At 51.4% G+C, this 18,097-nt stretch overlaps 1 protein-coding gene across 2 annotated transcripts in view; it reads right to left on the reverse strand.

Moving 5' to 3' along the window:
* The window catches only part of TULP1 (TUB like protein 1), a 36,812-nt gene that overhangs the window by 7,231 nt on the left and 11,484 nt on the right, over positions 1-18,097 (reverse strand). For both annotated transcript variants that reach the window (XM_038380293.2, XM_043500262.1), the window contains 8 exons: positions 9,404-9,533; positions 8,717-8,866; positions 7,016-7,138; positions 5,496-5,609; positions 4,106-4,243; positions 3,406-3,503; positions 2,659-2,829; positions 542-654 (listed from right to left, as the gene is read on the reverse strand). In XM_038380293.2, the coding sequence (XP_038236221.1) occupies positions 542-654; positions 2,659-2,829; positions 3,406-3,503; positions 4,106-4,243; positions 5,496-5,609; positions 7,016-7,138; positions 8,717-8,866; positions 9,404-9,533 (1,037 nt within the window). The remainder of the gene's footprint in view (positions 1-541; positions 655-2,658; positions 2,830-3,405; positions 3,504-4,105; positions 4,244-5,495; positions 5,610-7,015; positions 7,139-8,716; positions 8,867-9,403; positions 9,534-18,097) is intronic.

The raw sequence follows: 18,097 nt of genomic DNA on the forward strand, positions 1-18,097 counted from the left end.
CCGCTGAGGCTGCCAGCCAGGGGGCTGATTAGTGTCAAGTATGAAGGCATTTTTCATGATGTGAACAACTGTCCAAGGAGAACACGATTGGGACCTACCAAATCACTGCATGCAGGCCACCGAACAGCCCTCGGTTGGTGACCACTTGCACTCATTATTGACCAGGGTGGGATCTGAACCCGTGACCCATCCCTCCCAACGTGGGCTGTCACATTCTGTCTGGAAGGAGGGGCCTTGGAGCCCTCCACTCGCTACAGAGCATTCACTTCACCATGCAGCAGCGTTTGCTTAACCAGGATTTTACACAATCCCAGCAGATCGGGCTTCAGAGTCGCAGGAACAGGAGAATGCAGGAAATAGCCCAGGCTGCAGGAGACCTAGGCTGGCATGATTCCAGCTGTATAGGGCAGAAGCTGCAATATAGCAGGTATTCTCACTTCTCTCCCTGGCACGGTCATCTGCTGAGAAATTGCTCTGGACTCATGGAAATGGGAGGCAGGACAGGACTCAATTTTGCCAGGTGCCACAGCTTCTCTCATACCTCAGCTTCCCAATGAAGTTCTCGCCGCCTCGGGACAAATCAGTGGGATCAATGGAAATCAGGTAGTTCGAGGTCTTGCTCTTTTTCCGCTTCCGACCAGCCAGCAGGAACACCTGTCAGAGATGGGAAGGAAGGGGCGGATTACAGGGGCTGAGCGGGGGTTGCTCAATTGTTGCAACTCACGGTAAGTAGAACTGAAGCCACACACCTTGAAGAACTTCTACCTGGCTCAAAACACACTCAAACTGCTTGCTAACAGGCTGCTGGGAATACAGAACATGGTGCACGACCTCCCTAGTAAATACAGAGCTCAGTACAAGGCCACTTTCCTGATATGCAAAGCCCTCTTGGTGACCTGCCTTAGCTACCATAGAGATCGCATGTCTCCAGGACCACCACCGTCTGTGACAGTTGCCTTCCCTGGAACAATGAAACAATACACAGGAGAAGCTCAGAGTGCTCTGCAGGAGGCAGCTTTCACAGGAGCTGGGCCTAGACCCACTGACACAAGAGATGGGAACGACTAGGGAGCTCACCATGTTCCAGACTAACTGCTAGACTCATGTCTGGGACTTAGATTTCCATGGATCCTTACCTTCCTTGGGGGAGTCTTTTTAAAGTCTCTGGGGACGGTGGTTCTAAGCCTCTTGGACATTCTGGCTTGTGCAATAGGACAAGCTCATGAGGGCCAGTCTTGTGACATTTACGTGACCCACGTTGCAGCAGAACAAGACACAAGAGGAGAGGGTGGCAGCCCCATGTCACCGGGCTGTGATTGTGATGACATCTTATGGGTCTCCCAAATGGAGACACTCTCAAAGACGCTGGTTACGCGGTGACCCTGCCTGGGGAGTTCGGTTCTGTGCTGGGCCTTGTATTCACACACTGGGTATGTCTACAAAGCAAATTAAAACCCATGGCGCAGAGTCTCAGAGCCTGGGTCAACTGACTTGGGCTCTCAGGATATGTCTACACAAGATATGTGAGGTGGGAGGGCCCCAAAGTCTACCCAGCAATGGAACAGCCCCACATCCCGAGCCCAAGTCACCCGGCCAGCCACAAGTTTTTCTTTGCAGTGTAGACGCCCCCCTGTGGCGAGGGCTTTCTAACTGCACCTCCTGAGTGACAGAGCTGTGCTGGATGTAAAGAGCCTGGGGTATCTCCCAAGAAGGATTGTGGGAATATGGACGGAAGGGAACAGATCCATCAGCAGACGAATGCATTTCAAATCGCAAGCTGCAGCCCTACTCCAGGAGCAGCGTGAAAATTGCGCCACTGAAACAGCATCACCATTGGAAATGGGGCATCAGCTCCTGGGAGGGGTGGATCTTCAGGAAGACACAGTGGGCCTGAACTGAACAGGAGAGATGACAGTCACCCTTCTCCCAGAAGTATGCAGGCATAGCTACATGGCTGCTGCATGGGTCCGTGACACTGCTCCACGGCTCTCAGTCTGCAGCAAAGAGGGGAAACCACCATGGAATATCAGGAGGCAGAGATGGGAAAGACTCAGCCTTGGTGTAACTCCAGTGACAGCAATGGGCTTACGCCAGGGATGGTTCTGACCCATTAGGCCATTGTTCATCTCTATAGTATATTTTAAAGTACTTTGTCCAGCTTTAAGTGTCCAGACCAGCTCTACTCAGGAATTTTCCAACAAAACGTTTTTTGTGCCTGAGCAAAGGTCGGTTTCAACTAATCTCCAGATTCGAAGAACGTTTGAAACCTCCTGAAGCTGCTAGGATGGCTGGTTCCACAGGTCCAGAACAAAACCTTTCACTTTACGATTCAAAATGACATTCCCTTTTGACTTCTCTGTCAGTTCAACCAACACCAGGTTAAAAACCAAGTTACAAGGTTCGAGTGGAAGTGAAACATTTTGAACTTCTCGAAAAGGTACATTTTGATGGATGCTGGCTGAGATGATCATTGGCTCACCGTGTTTTCTGAGATGGGGACTTTTTGCCTCATTTCAGGGTGGGAAAAATTGTGCAAAAACTCTCGCGGGGCAGGCAAACCGTTCCCCACTGAGCTCTCACCCTGAGTGAGGGGTTTGCCCGATCCCTGGGAGGCATACACCACAGTCTAATAGGCTGGGACCTCATTTCACTGCTTGCCTTTTTCTCATTGTCCAGGTGCAGGTAATATGTAGGGTAGAGGCCCCGGTCCATCCCCTTCTTGTCTCGAGTGACCCGACACTTGATGGTCACCCCCTGAGGGGCCGGCCGCAGCACAAAGTCCTCCAGGTTGTCCACTTCGATGACAGGGGACGGTGGCCTCTCCTCCTTCTGTGGCCCAGCCGGCATCCAGAATGGAAAGGGGAGAAGGTTTTTGGGAGGGCTTGTTTCAGGCACACGCCGCTCTAGGGCTTTCCGGAGAGAAAGCGTTAGCAGCCAGAAACACACCCACCACCACGTGATGTGTGCCCATCTTTCCTTTTCCTTCCAGTCACAGAGCTGCTCCCTGGGCCATATTCCTCATCTCCCCTGGGTCTGGCCAGTCAAGTGCCAGGCTCCTCAGAGTCTCCCTTCTCTGAACTCAGTCCCCCCAGCCACTGCGGGAACCTGCCGGGGCGACCCCCTCCCCCTGGCCACCACGGGAACCTGCCAGGGCGACCCCCTCCTCTCAGCTGTTGTGGGAACCTGCTGGGAGCCCCTTTAGGCAGCCCCACCCTTCATTCTTTCTGTGGCCCTGCTCTGCGAGATGGGCTTCCTGCCCATCCTCCCGCCCTCCTTCAGCATTAACACCAGAAAGCTTCTGCGACTGCCCCTGGACTTGGCTCCGGGGCTGCCATACCCCAGGGGTGAGGGAGGTCATGAGGAAACCCCCGTTCCCAGTGCTGGCCATTAGCCCCGGCCTTTTACCTTCTTGGACTTCTTCCCTTTCCCTTTCTTATTGGAGTTCTTCTGAGGGCTTTCCGAGACCTCTCCCTCGCTCCCCTCCCTGGCGACTTTGGGGAGAGCTGCAGACAGAAACGCGCACAATGGGCATCGCCCGCTCTGCTGCCCAGAAGCAGCCCAGACCCGTCAGCCCAGCTCCTCCAGCATCACAGCGGGATGATGGGGAGGAGCTGAGCGCGCTGGCAGGTGGAGGGCACCGGTGGATTGATTTATAGAGGCAGCGGCCACCCTCAGCACAGCTTGCGGCCCGGGAGCAGAGCACGTGGAACGGCCCGCACAGCCAACCAGCAGCGGCAAGTCATGTCTGAAGCAATGTGATGGGTACCCTGCTAGCAAAGGGAGGGTGAGGGGATCCTAACTTGGTCACATTGAGCTGCTGGCCTGGACAAGCAGCCACTGGGGTATTTGTGCAGGAGGCAAGTCAACAGACATGGCCGATTCCACTAGTTAAGTGGCCAGCAGGGAGCAACGCATTCTCCTCCTCTAGAGCCCAAATATATGACCCACAATAATACCCCCACCTGGTGAAGATGGAAGTTTGTGTAACCCCAGGTGTCCAGTATCTGCCCATGTGCTGCCCTGCTGCTGGCCCTGAGCAATGGGACTTGTACCCGTCTGTGCCCAGAGCCCGCCATGGTGCACCCCCAGCTCAAGGAGCACCCACCTTTCTTTTTGGTCTTCTCTTTGTGGCTGTCGCCTCCCGCCTGGAACATGGAAGCTGTGTCCTTTTTCGTGTTGGGTTTGATTGGCTTGGTGCTGGAATCAGAGTCGTCTTCTGCCTCACTGTTCGTAAGAGCTGGGGCTATGGGGGGGAGACACGCGCACAGAGGAATCAGTCAAGAGAGAGGCTACGGATGCCTGTGCTAACGCTCGTGCCTTTCATCTGAGAATCTCAAAGCCATTGAGAGATGTTGAAGATGGAGCCCGTATGCATCTGTCATGACAAGGGAATATTTCGCTCAGGAGAATGGAGTTACTCAGGATGGGTTTTGGTCAAGGTCTGGCTGGCGGCAGTCAAAAAAGCGAACAGAATGTTGGGAATTATTAAGAAAGGGATAGATAATAAGACAGAAAATATCATATTGCCTCTATATAAATCCATGGTACGCCCACATCTTGAATACTGCATGCAGATGTGGTCGCCCCATCTAAAAAAAAAAAATATATTGCAATTGGAAAAGGTTCAGAAAAGGGCAACAAAAACGATTAAGGGTTTAGAACAGCTTCTGTATGAGGAGAGATTAATAAGAGTGGGACTTTTCAGCTTTGAAAAGAGATGGCTAAGGAGGGATATGATTGAGGTCTATAAAATCATGACTGGTGTAGAGAAAGTAGATAAGGAAGTGTTGTTTACTCCTTCTCATAACACAAGAACTAGGGGTCACCAAATGAAATGAATAGACCGCAGGTTTAAAACAACAAAAGGAAGTATTTCTTCACACAACACCCAGTCAACCTGTGGAACTCCTTGCCAGAGGATTGTGAAGGCTAAGACTATAACAGGGTTAAAAAAAGAGCAAGATAAATTCATGGAGGACAGGTCCATCAATGGCTATTAGCCAGGATGAGCAGGAATGGTGTCCCTAGCCTCTGTTTGCCAGAAGCTGGGAATGGGCGACAGGGGATGGATCACTTAATGATTCCCTGTTCCGTTCATTCCCTCTGGAGCACTTGGCATTGGCCACTGTGGGAAGACAGGGTGCTGGGTTAGATGGACCTTTGGTCTGACTCAGTAGGGCCGTTCTTACGTTCTTATGTAACACCTGCACTCTTCGGAGACGTGCCATGGGTCTATTACTAATCGCACGGGCCTCATCCAAATGTCGTACAGCCACGTGCCGGGGAACTGGGTCAGCATTAAGGCAGGGCAGGGCACTTCCCCTGCTGAAGCATCACCAGAGTTCCTGGGAGGTCTCTCATCCAAGTACTGACCACCCAGCCCTAGCCATATCCCAAGGGCTCCCATGGTACCAGTGGAGACTCCTTGTGCACCCTTTGTTGATGACGAGAGCTCTGGGGGCCCAGGGGATGTATGGGCAGCTGTCGCCCTTCACCTTTCTTTTTGCCTTTTCTCTCCTTCTTGTCCCTGCTCACTTGGAACATGGACGTCGGCTCCTTCTTCATGGGCTTGGCAGCTCTGGGCTTGGCATCACAATCACTTTTGTCTCCTATCGGGAGGGAGAAAGAGGGCAGAAGCAGGGAGGACGGAGGGAATAGCGAGGGGTAAGTGATGGGGCGGGGGGGGGGGGAAGAGAGAGAGAGAGAGAGAGAGAGAGAGAGAGAGAGAGAGAGAGAGAACAGGGAGGAGTGGGGACAAGCCCGGGAGCAAGGAAAGAGGGAAGGGGAGGAATGGGGGAAAAGCCAGGTGTGTTGAGGGGAGAGCGCAAGTGGCAGGGAGGAGATGAGAGAGAGAGAGAGAGAGAGAAGGGGGACACAGGGACGTAACTTCGGGGCCTCTGAGATGCAGACACAGGAGAGCCCCAGCCCTCTGCTGCCCTCCTCCCTCAGCCACTTCCCTGGAGATTTGGGGCCTCAGCTGGCCAGTGGTCCCTGTTCGTTTCCAGCCTGGGTGTTAATTGCTCAGTGCTGCTGACTTACCTAATAACCACCCATTGCAACTCACCACCTCTGGCTCTCCCTGGATCCGAGCTGCCCTCTCCATGCCCTGCCTGCATCTCAGGCTCCCCATCTTCTGCTCTCTAGCAGTGTGTGTCCCATAACACCCAGCCTGAGCCTGCTCCACGGACCCAGGGGGGAAGAGAGATTCCCTGTGGGCCCCTCTGGGAGAAGGCTAATTGGAAGATAATGCTGAGAACACCCTGCCAGCAGAGGGGTTCTCCCTCAGCCATACGCTGGCGGGAAACTCGGACTCGGGCTCTGGCTGGGAGAAGCAAATCCCCTGTGGTTTAGCCTCAAGGGTGCTTGATTGGAAAGAGCCTCGTCCGCCCCGCCATGCACGGCGGTGGATCCTCAGGCTTCGGAAGCTCAGCTCTGCGAATGACTCTGAATGCCGAGGTCCATCTGACTCCCGGGCTGTCTGCTCACAAGGCGGAGACATCCCGAAGCCAGGCAAAGAAACACCAGCTCCAGCCCAGCTGCCTTGGTTGACAGGGAAATGGAAATATGCAGCAAAAGGATGCTTCCACTCCTGTCCCCTTGCGCATTTCCCGGAGAGGGACTCAGATGTACACACACAGATCCTCAGAGACAGAGGGTACCTCACCTGGCCTTGCCTCAACATAGCATCTGAGCACCTCACGTCCTGTGACTGGGCGGGCTGTGGTCCCCATCGCACAGAACAGGGACTGAGGCTCGTAAAGGGGGAGTGACTTACCCAAGGTCACACCCGGAGTCTGTGCGGGAGCAGGGAATTGACCCAGGGAATAGCACCCTCACCGCTGAAGCATGAAGAAAAGGAGTACTTGTGGCACCTTAGAGACTAACAAATTTATTAGAGCATAAGCTTTCGTGAGCTACAGCTCACTTCATCGGATGCTCTCACTCACACAGCAGGGTTCACTCCCAGGGTTCACCTCCACATGCCAGCCCTTTCTCCGGGGCTCCAGCTGCTGACCTTTCAGCTTGGGTTTTCTCTCCCTGCTTTCTCCAGCTGGGATTTCTTTGGGGAGCTTCTTTTTTGGCTTCTTCGGCGGGTCATCGTTCTCCGCCTCCTTCTCTCCCTCCTCCTCAGAGTCCTCTGGAAGTTTGGGGGCGGGGGGGGCGGAGAGCAGAGAAGGGATGAAAAGAAGATTAAAGAAAAAGGGACATTGCCACATTACGACGGCTCCGCCTGCCCTGTTTAGAGGCACTTTCTCCACTGCTGGAGACTAGCCTGGGGCCCACTGGACCTGGACCTACCCATTGCTGTATGTCACCCATTGCTTACACCTCACCCATCCAGTGTCTGGGAGTCTAGTCCGTGCTGGGGCTCAAACCAAATTTGATCACGAATCCTGGAAAACTGGTTTCTAACCGGCTTGGCCAGCCAGTGTAAATGGGATCAATCCAGGTGAGAAGAAAGCTGAAATGTGTGCTTAAAAGCCTACATAGAAATCTCCAGTCCGGAGGGCTGCTCTGACTTCACTGGGCCCATGCTGGGAACTCCCCCGCCCCCAATTCAAACCGCTTTGAGAACCAGTTTGGGCAGCCTGGAGCGTGGCCTCCACTACACCAGCTGAGCCAGTTTCAAACCTGGTTGGAAATGCTGGGGTGTAGATCAGAGCTGCTTACCCTAGAAGTTTACCCTTTAGGAAATAGTAGGTTAGAAAATAAAGGCCACTGTATTTGTGTGCAGGAGAGTGAGAGTTTGGGGTTGCAGACGGTGCGTGGTACAAGGCTGCCACCTAGTGACCGTCTTGCCTCCTGGGCTTTTCCGAGTCTGTGTGGGACACACATCCCATGGGGAGTCCTTTCCTCTATCCCTCGCCTCCTCACTCCCTCCCCAGGAGAGATAGTCACAAGGAATGGAGCCATTGCCCATAGACACCCATCCTGGTGGGTCAGGGTGGGTGAAATATTTGTCTGGAAAATGGACCTTGTATGTGTTAGAGGACAGGCATTAGAATGGGGCCGAAAACTGCAACAGCCACCTGCCCGTTACGTGCAGCTGTCCTCCGAAAGCAGAGACGGGTGTTACTCACCCTACGTGGGAGCAGGGGGACTTTCCCAGGACACGTCCTTTCATTGCCTTTTAGGGGTGGAGGGGGGTCAGTTCTCCAGCAGTGCCAAGAGTGTTTTCAGGAAGGCTTTCAGATGGGTTTTGGTCAAAAGTGCACAGCGCATGTGGGAGGGCTGGGTTTGGACTGGGGCACACGGTGCTGTTTTGTGTTTGGATGGAGATTGTGTTGCAGTGTGATTTTTGGAGAGAGAGAGAGAGAGAGAGAGAGAGAGAGAAAGAGTGTGTGTGGACTGCATCTGCATGGCGTAGCTGTGTTTGGATCGGGTTGTGCATACAGGGCAGTGTGTTGGATTGGGAGCACAACGCGTGTGTATGAGGGTTGTGTTTGGCCAGAGACGTGTGGCGTAGCTGTGTTTGGATTGCTGTGACGCGAGGGTGCAGCTTGCATTGTGGAGTGAATGCCTGGCTGTTGTGTTTGGGCTGCGAGTGTAAAGCAAGTGATATGTGGCTGGATTGTGACACGGGCAGGAGCTTGTGGCCTGTATGCTGGGGTGTGGCTGATTGTGGCTGTGTGCTAGGATTGGGTGTGGTGGGCATGAGGGTCTGCAACATGCATTAGAGACCCCCTGGGCGGAAGGGGCCCAATTGCCTTCTTACCTTTCTTCTTTTTCGAGGCTTTGGCCACGCTGAAATGCGACATGGGACTTTCCTTCTTCTTCCTGGGCTCTTTGGTGGATTTGGGGTAAGGCTGCTTCTCGCTCTCTTCCTCCAGTTTCTCCTCCTTCTTCTTCCTCAGTTTCCTGACAGCTGCATGTGGAGAGAGTGGCCAGAGTGAGGACAGAAACACAGACCAGGACAGGCGGGGAGCTGGCAGTGGGGGCGCAAGGGCACATGCTCTGTGTGGTGGGGCTTGGAATGAAGTCAGACTCCATTTACCCCATAGCACACTGGCGGAGGGAAGAAGTGGATAGGGGTGCATCTCGCTGGGGAAGGATGTAGGGGGGCTGTTTGTCTCTGGGAGGCCATGGGAGTGAGGCTCCCCCAGCTGGGATTCTCGAGTCCCAGTCCCAGCGTGGGCACAGGCATACAGAGATGGCCTGTGCCTTGTTCTGGGGACAAACCCAGGGCTTTGCTGGCTGCCCCTGTGCTGCTGGAGAGAAGGAGAGGGGCCAGAAGCCAGCACAGAAGGGTAAGTGGTTCAGTGAATGCACAGCCCAGAGGGCAGCAGGCATGGGCTGCAGTTGCGTGTGTGATTCAGAACCCTCCCCAATTTATTATCGCCCCATCTGTGGCTCCCAGGGGCTGCCTGTCCCCGGCTGTGGCCAAGCCGCTCGCGTCTCTTACTCTGAGAGGGGGCGCTGGGCTCCTCTGCAGGGCTCTGATTGTCCAACATTTTCACTTTCGATTTCTTGGGCTTGGCTTCCAGTGTGGGTTCCTGGCGCTTCTTTTTCTGCTTCTGCCCTGGCAGGAGGCGCTGGATGGAGGGACACATCATTTACAGGTGTACAAAAGACCCAGTAACAGAGCCCCGGCCCTGGAGACCCTACAGTCCACAGGCAGGATTCTGTGCAACCCACTGCAATACAGAACATGCACGAGGAGACCAGAACCCCTCTGCACGGGGGTGCAGTCTGCATAACTTGAACGCTTCCCAGGACAAGTGGGTCTCCACCGAGCCTCAGAGAGGAGGGGCAAGGCAACCACAGTGGGCAGAATAGAGAGAGGCTGGAGTGGGCATGGGCAGGGAGCAGTGAGGAGAGAAGGGATATGCAGGGAGGGGAAACTGAGGTGAGAGATCTAGGAGGGAACAGAGCTGCCAGGTGAGGATGAGAGGAATGATGCATCATGAGAGCAGGAGGTTATGCAGTCAGGAGAGGGGCAAAGGGTCCAATACAGAGACAGAGGGAGAGTGCAGAAGAAAAAGGAAAAATCAGCCTGGCCCAATCCGTTCAGTATCTGGATCAACCTTCAAAACCAGTCACACTCGCCAACTGGCTAAGCAGAGATTTTAAAAGAAATGCTCCAGTGAAAGCACTGGCAAAGGTGAGGGCCAGGGATGAAGGGGCAGATGGAGGAGGTTAACAGAGCATGCAGGGAAGGGACCTAGCTGACTAGGGAAGAAATCCCTATCCTTGACATCCCCTTCGCTGCTTGAAAAAAGCAGTTTTTCCTTAGTGGGTCCCACCTTCAGCACCTAGAGCCCGATTCCCATCTTGCCCAGCCTCGTGTAAATCAGGAGTCATTCCACAGGGCCTGATTCCCATCTCGCCCAGCCTGGTGTAAATCAGGAGTTGTTTCACAGGGCCTGAGTCCCATCAGGAGAAACTCTGCTGAAGTAAATGGAGTTACCCTGATGTAAAAGTAGAGTGAATGAGATCAGAATCATGCCTGATATCTTTCTCCTGTTCTCAGTCCTCTATTCAGCAGTAACATTTTCCCCTCACAATTTTAAAAAGATGCTGCCCGGCTGGTTCAAAAGTAAAGTTTTGTTGGGGGACAAAAAGATGATCAAACAATCTTAATACACTGATTCAGTCTTTTTTTAACCTTCCCCCCTTTTTTAACAAAATGACAAGCATCATTGTACAATAATGTGGATTTCTTTTCATCGTGCCCCTGCACCATCTACAACCCAAGCATTACCCCATTGTGCTATGGCCCGGGAGCCAGAGTGAAATGAGCTGATCTGAAATGTCAAAAAGGAAACCACCACCACCAAATAAGAAAATTAGATTTTTTAAAAAATTTTAAACAGACTCCAACGAGAAACTGCTGAGCTTGAATTAATATGCAAACTAGACACCATTAACTGGGGTTTGAATAGAGACTGGGAGTGGCTGGGTCATTACACGAAAGCTTATGCTCTAATAAATTTGTTCGTCTCTAAGGTGCCACAAGTCCTCCTGTTCTTTTTGCGGCTACAGACTAACACGGCTGCTACTCTGAAGCCTCCATCTTAAACCATTTCAGGGGTTAAAAGAAACACAGGGCCGGACCCCTTGGCTTTTTTTTTTTTAATTGGATGTTTAATCTGACAGTGTTCCTTTAAGAGCTAACCATTAACACCTGGATCTTTCCTTCACAGTCATTCTGCCAGCAGGCTAATGTTGAGACATGCCCAGAGACAGGAGCCAGACAAGCCTTTCCTAGCCGTGGATGGTGGCCAGAGAGATTCTGTGCTGACATAAGGGGAGAGATGGCCAACCCTAGAGACTGACCGACGTCCTGCTACAGACCATGATCGGTGCGGGAGCAGCTGTGCACGCTGCCTTCACATCATCCCATCGGGGATCTCCAGAAACCATTCCTAGGCTTGGATGGGTGCTCCCGTTCCAGGCCACTTCAGACTTTGACCTCTTTGTTGAGATGGACAGTTAGTGTAGGCTAACCAGACAGCAAGTGTGAAAAATCAGGATGGGGGTGGGGGGGTAATGGGAGCCTATATAAGAAAAAGCCCCAAATATCGGGACTGTTCCTATAAAATCGGGACATCTGGTCATCCTAAGTTAGTGCCAACTGAGGGGGTGATGTCTGTGTTCAGAAACCATCCACTAGAGCCAAAACAGAGCCACTACCTGATTTCACAACCAGCCACTTGGTTACAACACCGCGGAACCCTCTTGGTCACTACCAACCTGCCATGATTGGGACTAACAGAAACCATCCATAGGGCATTACCATTCCCCCGGGCTACTCGGCCACCTCTGTGCTCATTCATGGTCTCGCTCAACCTGCTCAAAAATAAACAATCGAAAAATATCCTTCCAAGAATTCCTTGGGCCTCAGGGAAACAGCTTCAAAGAACAAAAGAAAAATCATATTGGGCCACATTCTTCTAAAAAGAAAAGGAGTACTTGTGGCACCTTAGAGACTAACAAATTTATTTGCGCATAAGCTTTCATGAGCTACGTGCAGCCGATGAAGTGAGCTGTAGCTCACGAAAGCTTCAGCACAAATAAATTTGTTAGTCTCTAAGGTGCGACAAGACCTCCTTTTCTTTTTGCGAATACAGACTAACACGGCTGCTACTCTGAAACCAGTCTGTATTCGCAAAAAGAAAAGGAGTACTTGTGGCACCTTAGAGACTAACAAATTTATTTGAGCATAAGCTTTCATGAGCTACAGCTCACTTCATCGGATGCATCGATGAAGTGAGCTGTAGCTCACGAAAGCTTATGCTCAAATAAATTTGTTAGTCTCCAAGGTGCCACAAGTACTCCTTTTCTTTTTGCAGATACAGACTAACACGGCTGCTACTCTGAAACCATTCTCCTAAAAGTTTCTCCTGCCAAAATCATTTTTTTGAAGCCACCCTCCTGCTGAACTTTGTACTTTGCCCGCAAGTCTTTCTTGCACCTAGAGGGCTGTGTGGATTATGCTCCTTCCACAGTCTTCAGGTCGGAGTTTCCCGAAAATCTGTTCAGCTGGAAAAAGGAGTTCCTGAGAAGGCAGCATCCGTCAGCTACAGGAGCAGGCCAATTGGCAGTTGGAGTAGTTGCCTCCAGCCCCAGAACCAGCACATTGGAGCAATCTCCTAGGCACAACACAATCATCTCATTACATGTCAAGCCTCTGTCCAGAGCCAATATGATACAGAGGAGAGTGATGAGGAGCTGCTGGCCAAGAGCCCAGAGCGCTGATGACTTGACCTTCTGGAGAGTTGATGCAGGTCAATCTCTGGGGTTTAGCGATCACACAGTGTCACTAGCTGTTGAAATGCCCAGAGTAAATCGGAAAGGGAGCACTGCAGCCTTCCCACTCCCACTGGTGTAAGTCACGAGAGATTCCCTGGAGCTGAGGGAGTTACCTCAGTGTAAAAGTGGTGGTAACAAGCTCAAAGCCAGGGCCAGGAGGATATGGGATATGCAGTCACAGGATGGGCCAGACAATTTGTAACGTGATGAAGGCCAAGACTATAACAGGGTTCAAAAAAGAACTAGATAAATTCATGGAGGATAGGTCCATTAATGGCAGGGATGCTGTCCCTTCTGATTGCCAGAAGGTGGGAATGGACAACAGGGGCTGGATCACTTGATGATAACCGGTTCTGTTCATTCCCTCTGGGGCACCTGCCATTGGCCACTGTCGAAGACAGGACACTGGGCTAGATGGACCTTTGGTCTGACCCAGGATGGCTGTTTGTTCTTATGGGGAAAGAGTGAAGATTTAAGCCAACTTGGCTACAGGTGAAACATCTCTCTGCTCAGCTCCAGAATTGCTAGCCTGGGCAGACCAGAAGCCCGTCTAGCTCAGTATCATGTCTCTGACAATGGTCAGAACCAGCTGTTTGGAGGAAGATGCAAGAACCCTGCAGGAGGCAGAGCTGGGATAACATGCCCCCAGCACTGGTCTCATTCTGGTCTCTAAGAGGTTGGCACCTCTAAAGCATGAAGTCGAATATCCCTTCCAAAATTTGACATTAATTACAGAATCATCGAAATGCGGGACTGAAAGGGATCTCAAGAGGCCTACTCCACCCTGCTGCGCTGAGGTGGGACCAAGTAAACCTAGACCAGCCCTGACAGGGATTTGTCCAACCTGGTCTTAGAAACCTCCAACAACAGGGATTCCACACCCTCCCTTAGAAGCCTATTTCAGAGCTTAAACTACCCTGCCAGTGAGCAAGCTTTTCCTAATAACTAACCTAAATCTCCCCTGCTGCAGATTAAGCCCGTTACTTCTTGTCCTACCTTCAGTGGACGTGGAGAACAATTGCTCCCCGTCCTATTTATAAACAGCCCTTAGCATATTTGAAGACCGTTACCAGGTCCCCCCCACTCAGTCTTCTGACCATGGCCACTTTTTTAACCTTTCCTCACAGGTCAGGTTTTCTAAACCTTTTGTCACTCTCCTCTGGACTCTCTCCAATTTGTCCGCATCTTCCCTGAAGTGCGGCACCCAGAACTGGACCCAGGACTCCAGCTGAGGCCTTGCCAGTGCCAAGTACTGTGGGATAGCTGTAACACTGTGTATTCCCAATACCGATATAAATAGCCAACCCCTTCTCTGAGCAGAGACAAGAGCAACAGAGGCTGACAGGGGTTCATTAAAGGTGCAGAGAGTGATAAAGCAAGAGGTTTGTGAAAGGAATTGGAAATCTCACAGCAGTTCCTAGTGGTCTCCACAGCTCAAAACACACCAGCTGGCCCTGGTTTGCCGGCACTCTCAGCAGAGAAGCCAAGGAATAAATGGCTTCTGAAGAATATGCTCCCCTCTGCAGTCCCTCCAGGTGCACACAGGCACCTTGTTGGTAGAAGTTTGCAACTCTGGGACTTGTGCTGTGCCTACTCTGGGGATAAAGGGAGGGTTTCAGTCCGCAGGTCTGGCAATACCTTTGCTTTAAAATAAAAATTAGAACAGGCGAAGGGGACAAGGGGGTTTAGTCACATGGGCCATTGAAATAAATGGGAGCTGGGTGTCTAAGTCCCTGTGTCAGCGCTGAAACTCTCAGCCCAGCAGCTGAAAGCTTCTGAGGGTAGAATGTGCCTCATAGCCATCGCTAGCAACTGGACATCTCCCTCACCAAGAGAGGGCGGCATAGAAACGGGTCCGAGCCTAAACTTGGCTCCAAACCTCGCCCAGCTCCTGGGGACGCCTGGCTCCAGATGTAAAAGCTCAGGCCCTTCTCTAACTAAACAACACAATGACAGAGCAGGGAGGGGCGGCTGAGAGATGCTTACTTATGACAGAGTCTGTATTGCGTCCATCACAGTAGTCACTGGGTGCGTTCCCAGAACAAAACCAAACCAGTGTTGCCCCAAAGCCAAGCCAGTCCCTGTCTCTGCGCTGCACCTGTTAGCAAAATAATACTGGTGTGTGAAGCACGCACTGTGTGTCTGGGCACCCCCCCAGTGGCACAGATTTACAGTTTTTGGGAACCAACAGTGTTTGACTGCCAGGGAAGGACTCTTTGGAGAAGGGAATGTTCTGGCTTTCGTTCTAATCACAGGCCTGTTGTTTCTTTGCTCATTTGGCTATCACAGCACTAACAGCTTTCTGCCCTTCTGTCTTGCCCTCTCTGAGGATCTCCGAGCTCTTTACAAACAGCTTCACCTTCTAACGCAGGCATTACTTCACACACATGATTAAATGAAGAGTTAATGAGCCTACAGATGTGGTCACCCCATCTCAATAAAAAATATATTGGAATTGGAAAAGGTTCAGAAAAGGGCAACAAAAAGGATTAGGGGTATGGAACAGCTTCCATATGAGGAGAGATTAATAAGACAGACTTTTCAGCTTGGAAAAGAGACGACTATGGGGGGATATGATAGAGGTCTATAAAATCATAACCGGCGTGGAGAAAGTAAATAAGGAAGAGTTATTTACTCTCTCTCATAACTAGGGGTCAGCAAATGAAATTATAGGCAGCAGGTTTAAAACAAACAAAAGGAAATGTTTCTTCACACAAAGCACAGTCAACCTGTGGAACTCCTTGCCAGAGGATGTAGTGAAGGCCAAGACTATAACAGGGTTCAAAAAAAATTAGATAAATTCATGGAGGACAGGTCCATCCATGGCTATTAGCCAGGATGAGCAGGGATGGCATCCCTCACCTCTGCTTGCCAGAAGCTGGGAATGGGTGACAGAGGATGGATCACTTGATAATTCCCTGTTCCTTTCATTCCCTCTGGGGCACCTGGCACTGGCCACTGTCGGAAGACAGGGTACTAGGCTAGATGGAGCTTTGGTTTGACCCAGTATGGCCATTCTGATGTTCTTTCAGCACGTGGCAGATTCAGGAACAGAACCCAGGAATCCTGGGCTCATGTTCTCTTCTCCTCCCTGCAACTAAGCTATGGGTTTGTAGTGACAGTGTCTTCATTGGTGTTGCCTCTATCAAGGGCACAACATTTTAAAAATCACAAAAACAAATTTTGGATGGAAAGCCCCTTTGGTCTGTCAACCTAATTGAGCCTCTGTTTCACAGAAGGACAGCCCCTCCTCTCCCCCCATGTAGCTAGAGATGTTGGGAGCTTTGAGATAATTCTCCATTCTTGCCTTAAATTCTCAGCTTCTACAATTCTTTGCGGATTTGTTGTATGCAGTGTTGTTGTAGCTGTGTTGGTTCCAACAGGACACGAGAGAGACAAGGTGGGTGTGGTGATATCTTTGATTGGACCGACTTCTGTTAATGAGAGAGACATGCTTTTGAGCTTACACAAAGCTCTTCAGGTTTTTTCAGATTCTTGCAGGTTAGTTGACAGTTCAGCGAGCTTTCATCTCAAAGAAGGAGCCTCTCCAGATATGTAATCTAATCTCATGTCACCAAGGTCTCAGAGCAGGTGGTCTTTTCTCTTCTTCTAGTTCAACAGCTGGTTCCTTAGGAATATAGAAACTACCTGACTTGATCAGATCATCTAGCTCAGGACCCTGGCTCCGACACTGGCCAGCACCAGCTGCGTCAGAGAAAGGAGCAAGAAACCCTAAAGTGGGCAGTTATGGGATAACCTGCCCCTAGGGGAAGTTTCCTCCTGACCCCCAATGGTTAGAGGTTGGCCTGGGCCCTGAAGCAGGAGGGTTGATAGCCATTCCAAAACTATTCTAAATCTAAATAGCCTCATTACCCATACAACCATCCAGTCCTTCTTTGAAGCCTGCTAAACTCCAGGCCTAGGTATCTGCATGCCTGTTGGCTTGCCAGGTGGGTCCAAATTCAGGCCTTTCTTCATCAAACATTCCCTTTGCCCCCTGGATAAATCTTGCTGCCATTCACCAAGGTGTCACCAAATTTAAACAACAGAGGTTGGCCCAAGCTGCAGAGTTTGGACCTCTATCAGAACATCCCTGAAGCTCAGGTGGGTTTGATCCGGGGTTTCAGCCCAACCCGCTAGACAGTAGGATGGTGCTGGCACCAGAAAAGTCCCAAATCTGGAGGAGGGGGCATCTGAATCTATGGGCTGGTTCTTACCCACCTCTAAAATAACAGTTTTGAAACAATGGTTTGTAAAGCAGAATGACTTACCATCAAGTGGCCCAATGAGTGGAAGCAAAGGGGGGAAAAAGAGAAGAGGCAGTTAGTATACAGCCAGGGGAAGGGAGGCGGAGACATCACTAGCTAGGGGATACAGAGCACGGTGTACTTAGGTACCTGTACGGTACCAGCTGGTAAGGTGCTGTAGCTGGTCCTGCCAAGGCACTATTCGTGTCAGGAGAGAAGGAAATCAGAATGCATCCTCAGCATCGCCTGATAAAGCTCTTTCACCTACACGGCACCTGGCGGAGAAGGGCTAACTTCCCTGGGAAGGGCGTTTCAGCCACTCACTGGACCAGGATGCTCTCTCAAGTGCATTCCATGTATTGTAACAAACACAGCCACCATCTGGGTGTTACAGGTGAGTGTGGGCGGCCACCTCTTGGGAGGAGACCAGGCTAGGGCTGTGCAAGCAGCAGGGGTGAACATGGCACCCCCTGTGGGCATCAGTGTTGGGGCTGGGGGCAGCAGCTGGGAAGGGAGTGTTTCTTTTTCAAACAGGAAGACGCTAGAAGGGGAGAGAGCCAAGAAAGTCCTGATGGGACAAAGGAGGGCTGCCATCATGCCCGCTGGCCAATTCACACCTCTCCTCTAAAACAGCAAAGCATCACGGTGCCCCGACGTCCATCTACAGTGGAGACTATGAAGGAGGCGTCTTGCTTCACAGCCAGGGAGTGACAGGAGGAGCCTGTGCTAAAGACGACTGGGGTCCTATGGAAAACTGGTGGCAGGTAAAGAGATTTCGGTGACTCCAAGGTGTCCAGAAATAGCTTGTGAGAACCGGTTCCTCTGGGATTAAGGTCACCCAGAGCCAGAGCACAGAGGAAGTAGATGGATTAGATGTACCACACCTAATCCCATTGAGCTGGGGCTATAAATAATGAGGATTAATCAGATAAAGACCACATGGCTTGGCAATTAGCTAGATAATAAACGTTTGGGAAGTAGGTGCTGATTTAGAGCCCGCTGCCTGGTGCAAGGTGATGTAAATAACACCGGCTGAAGCCTCTCGCTGGATTTCTGGTATATTCACCATTAGATCAAATCACCTTTCCTGTCCCCAC

This window comes from Dermochelys coriacea, chromosome 21 (genome assembly GCF_009764565.3).
Source record: "Dermochelys coriacea isolate rDerCor1 chromosome 21, rDerCor1.pri.v4, whole genome shotgun sequence".
Taxonomy (NCBI): domain Eukaryota; kingdom Metazoa; phylum Chordata; order Testudines; family Dermochelyidae; genus Dermochelys; species Dermochelys coriacea.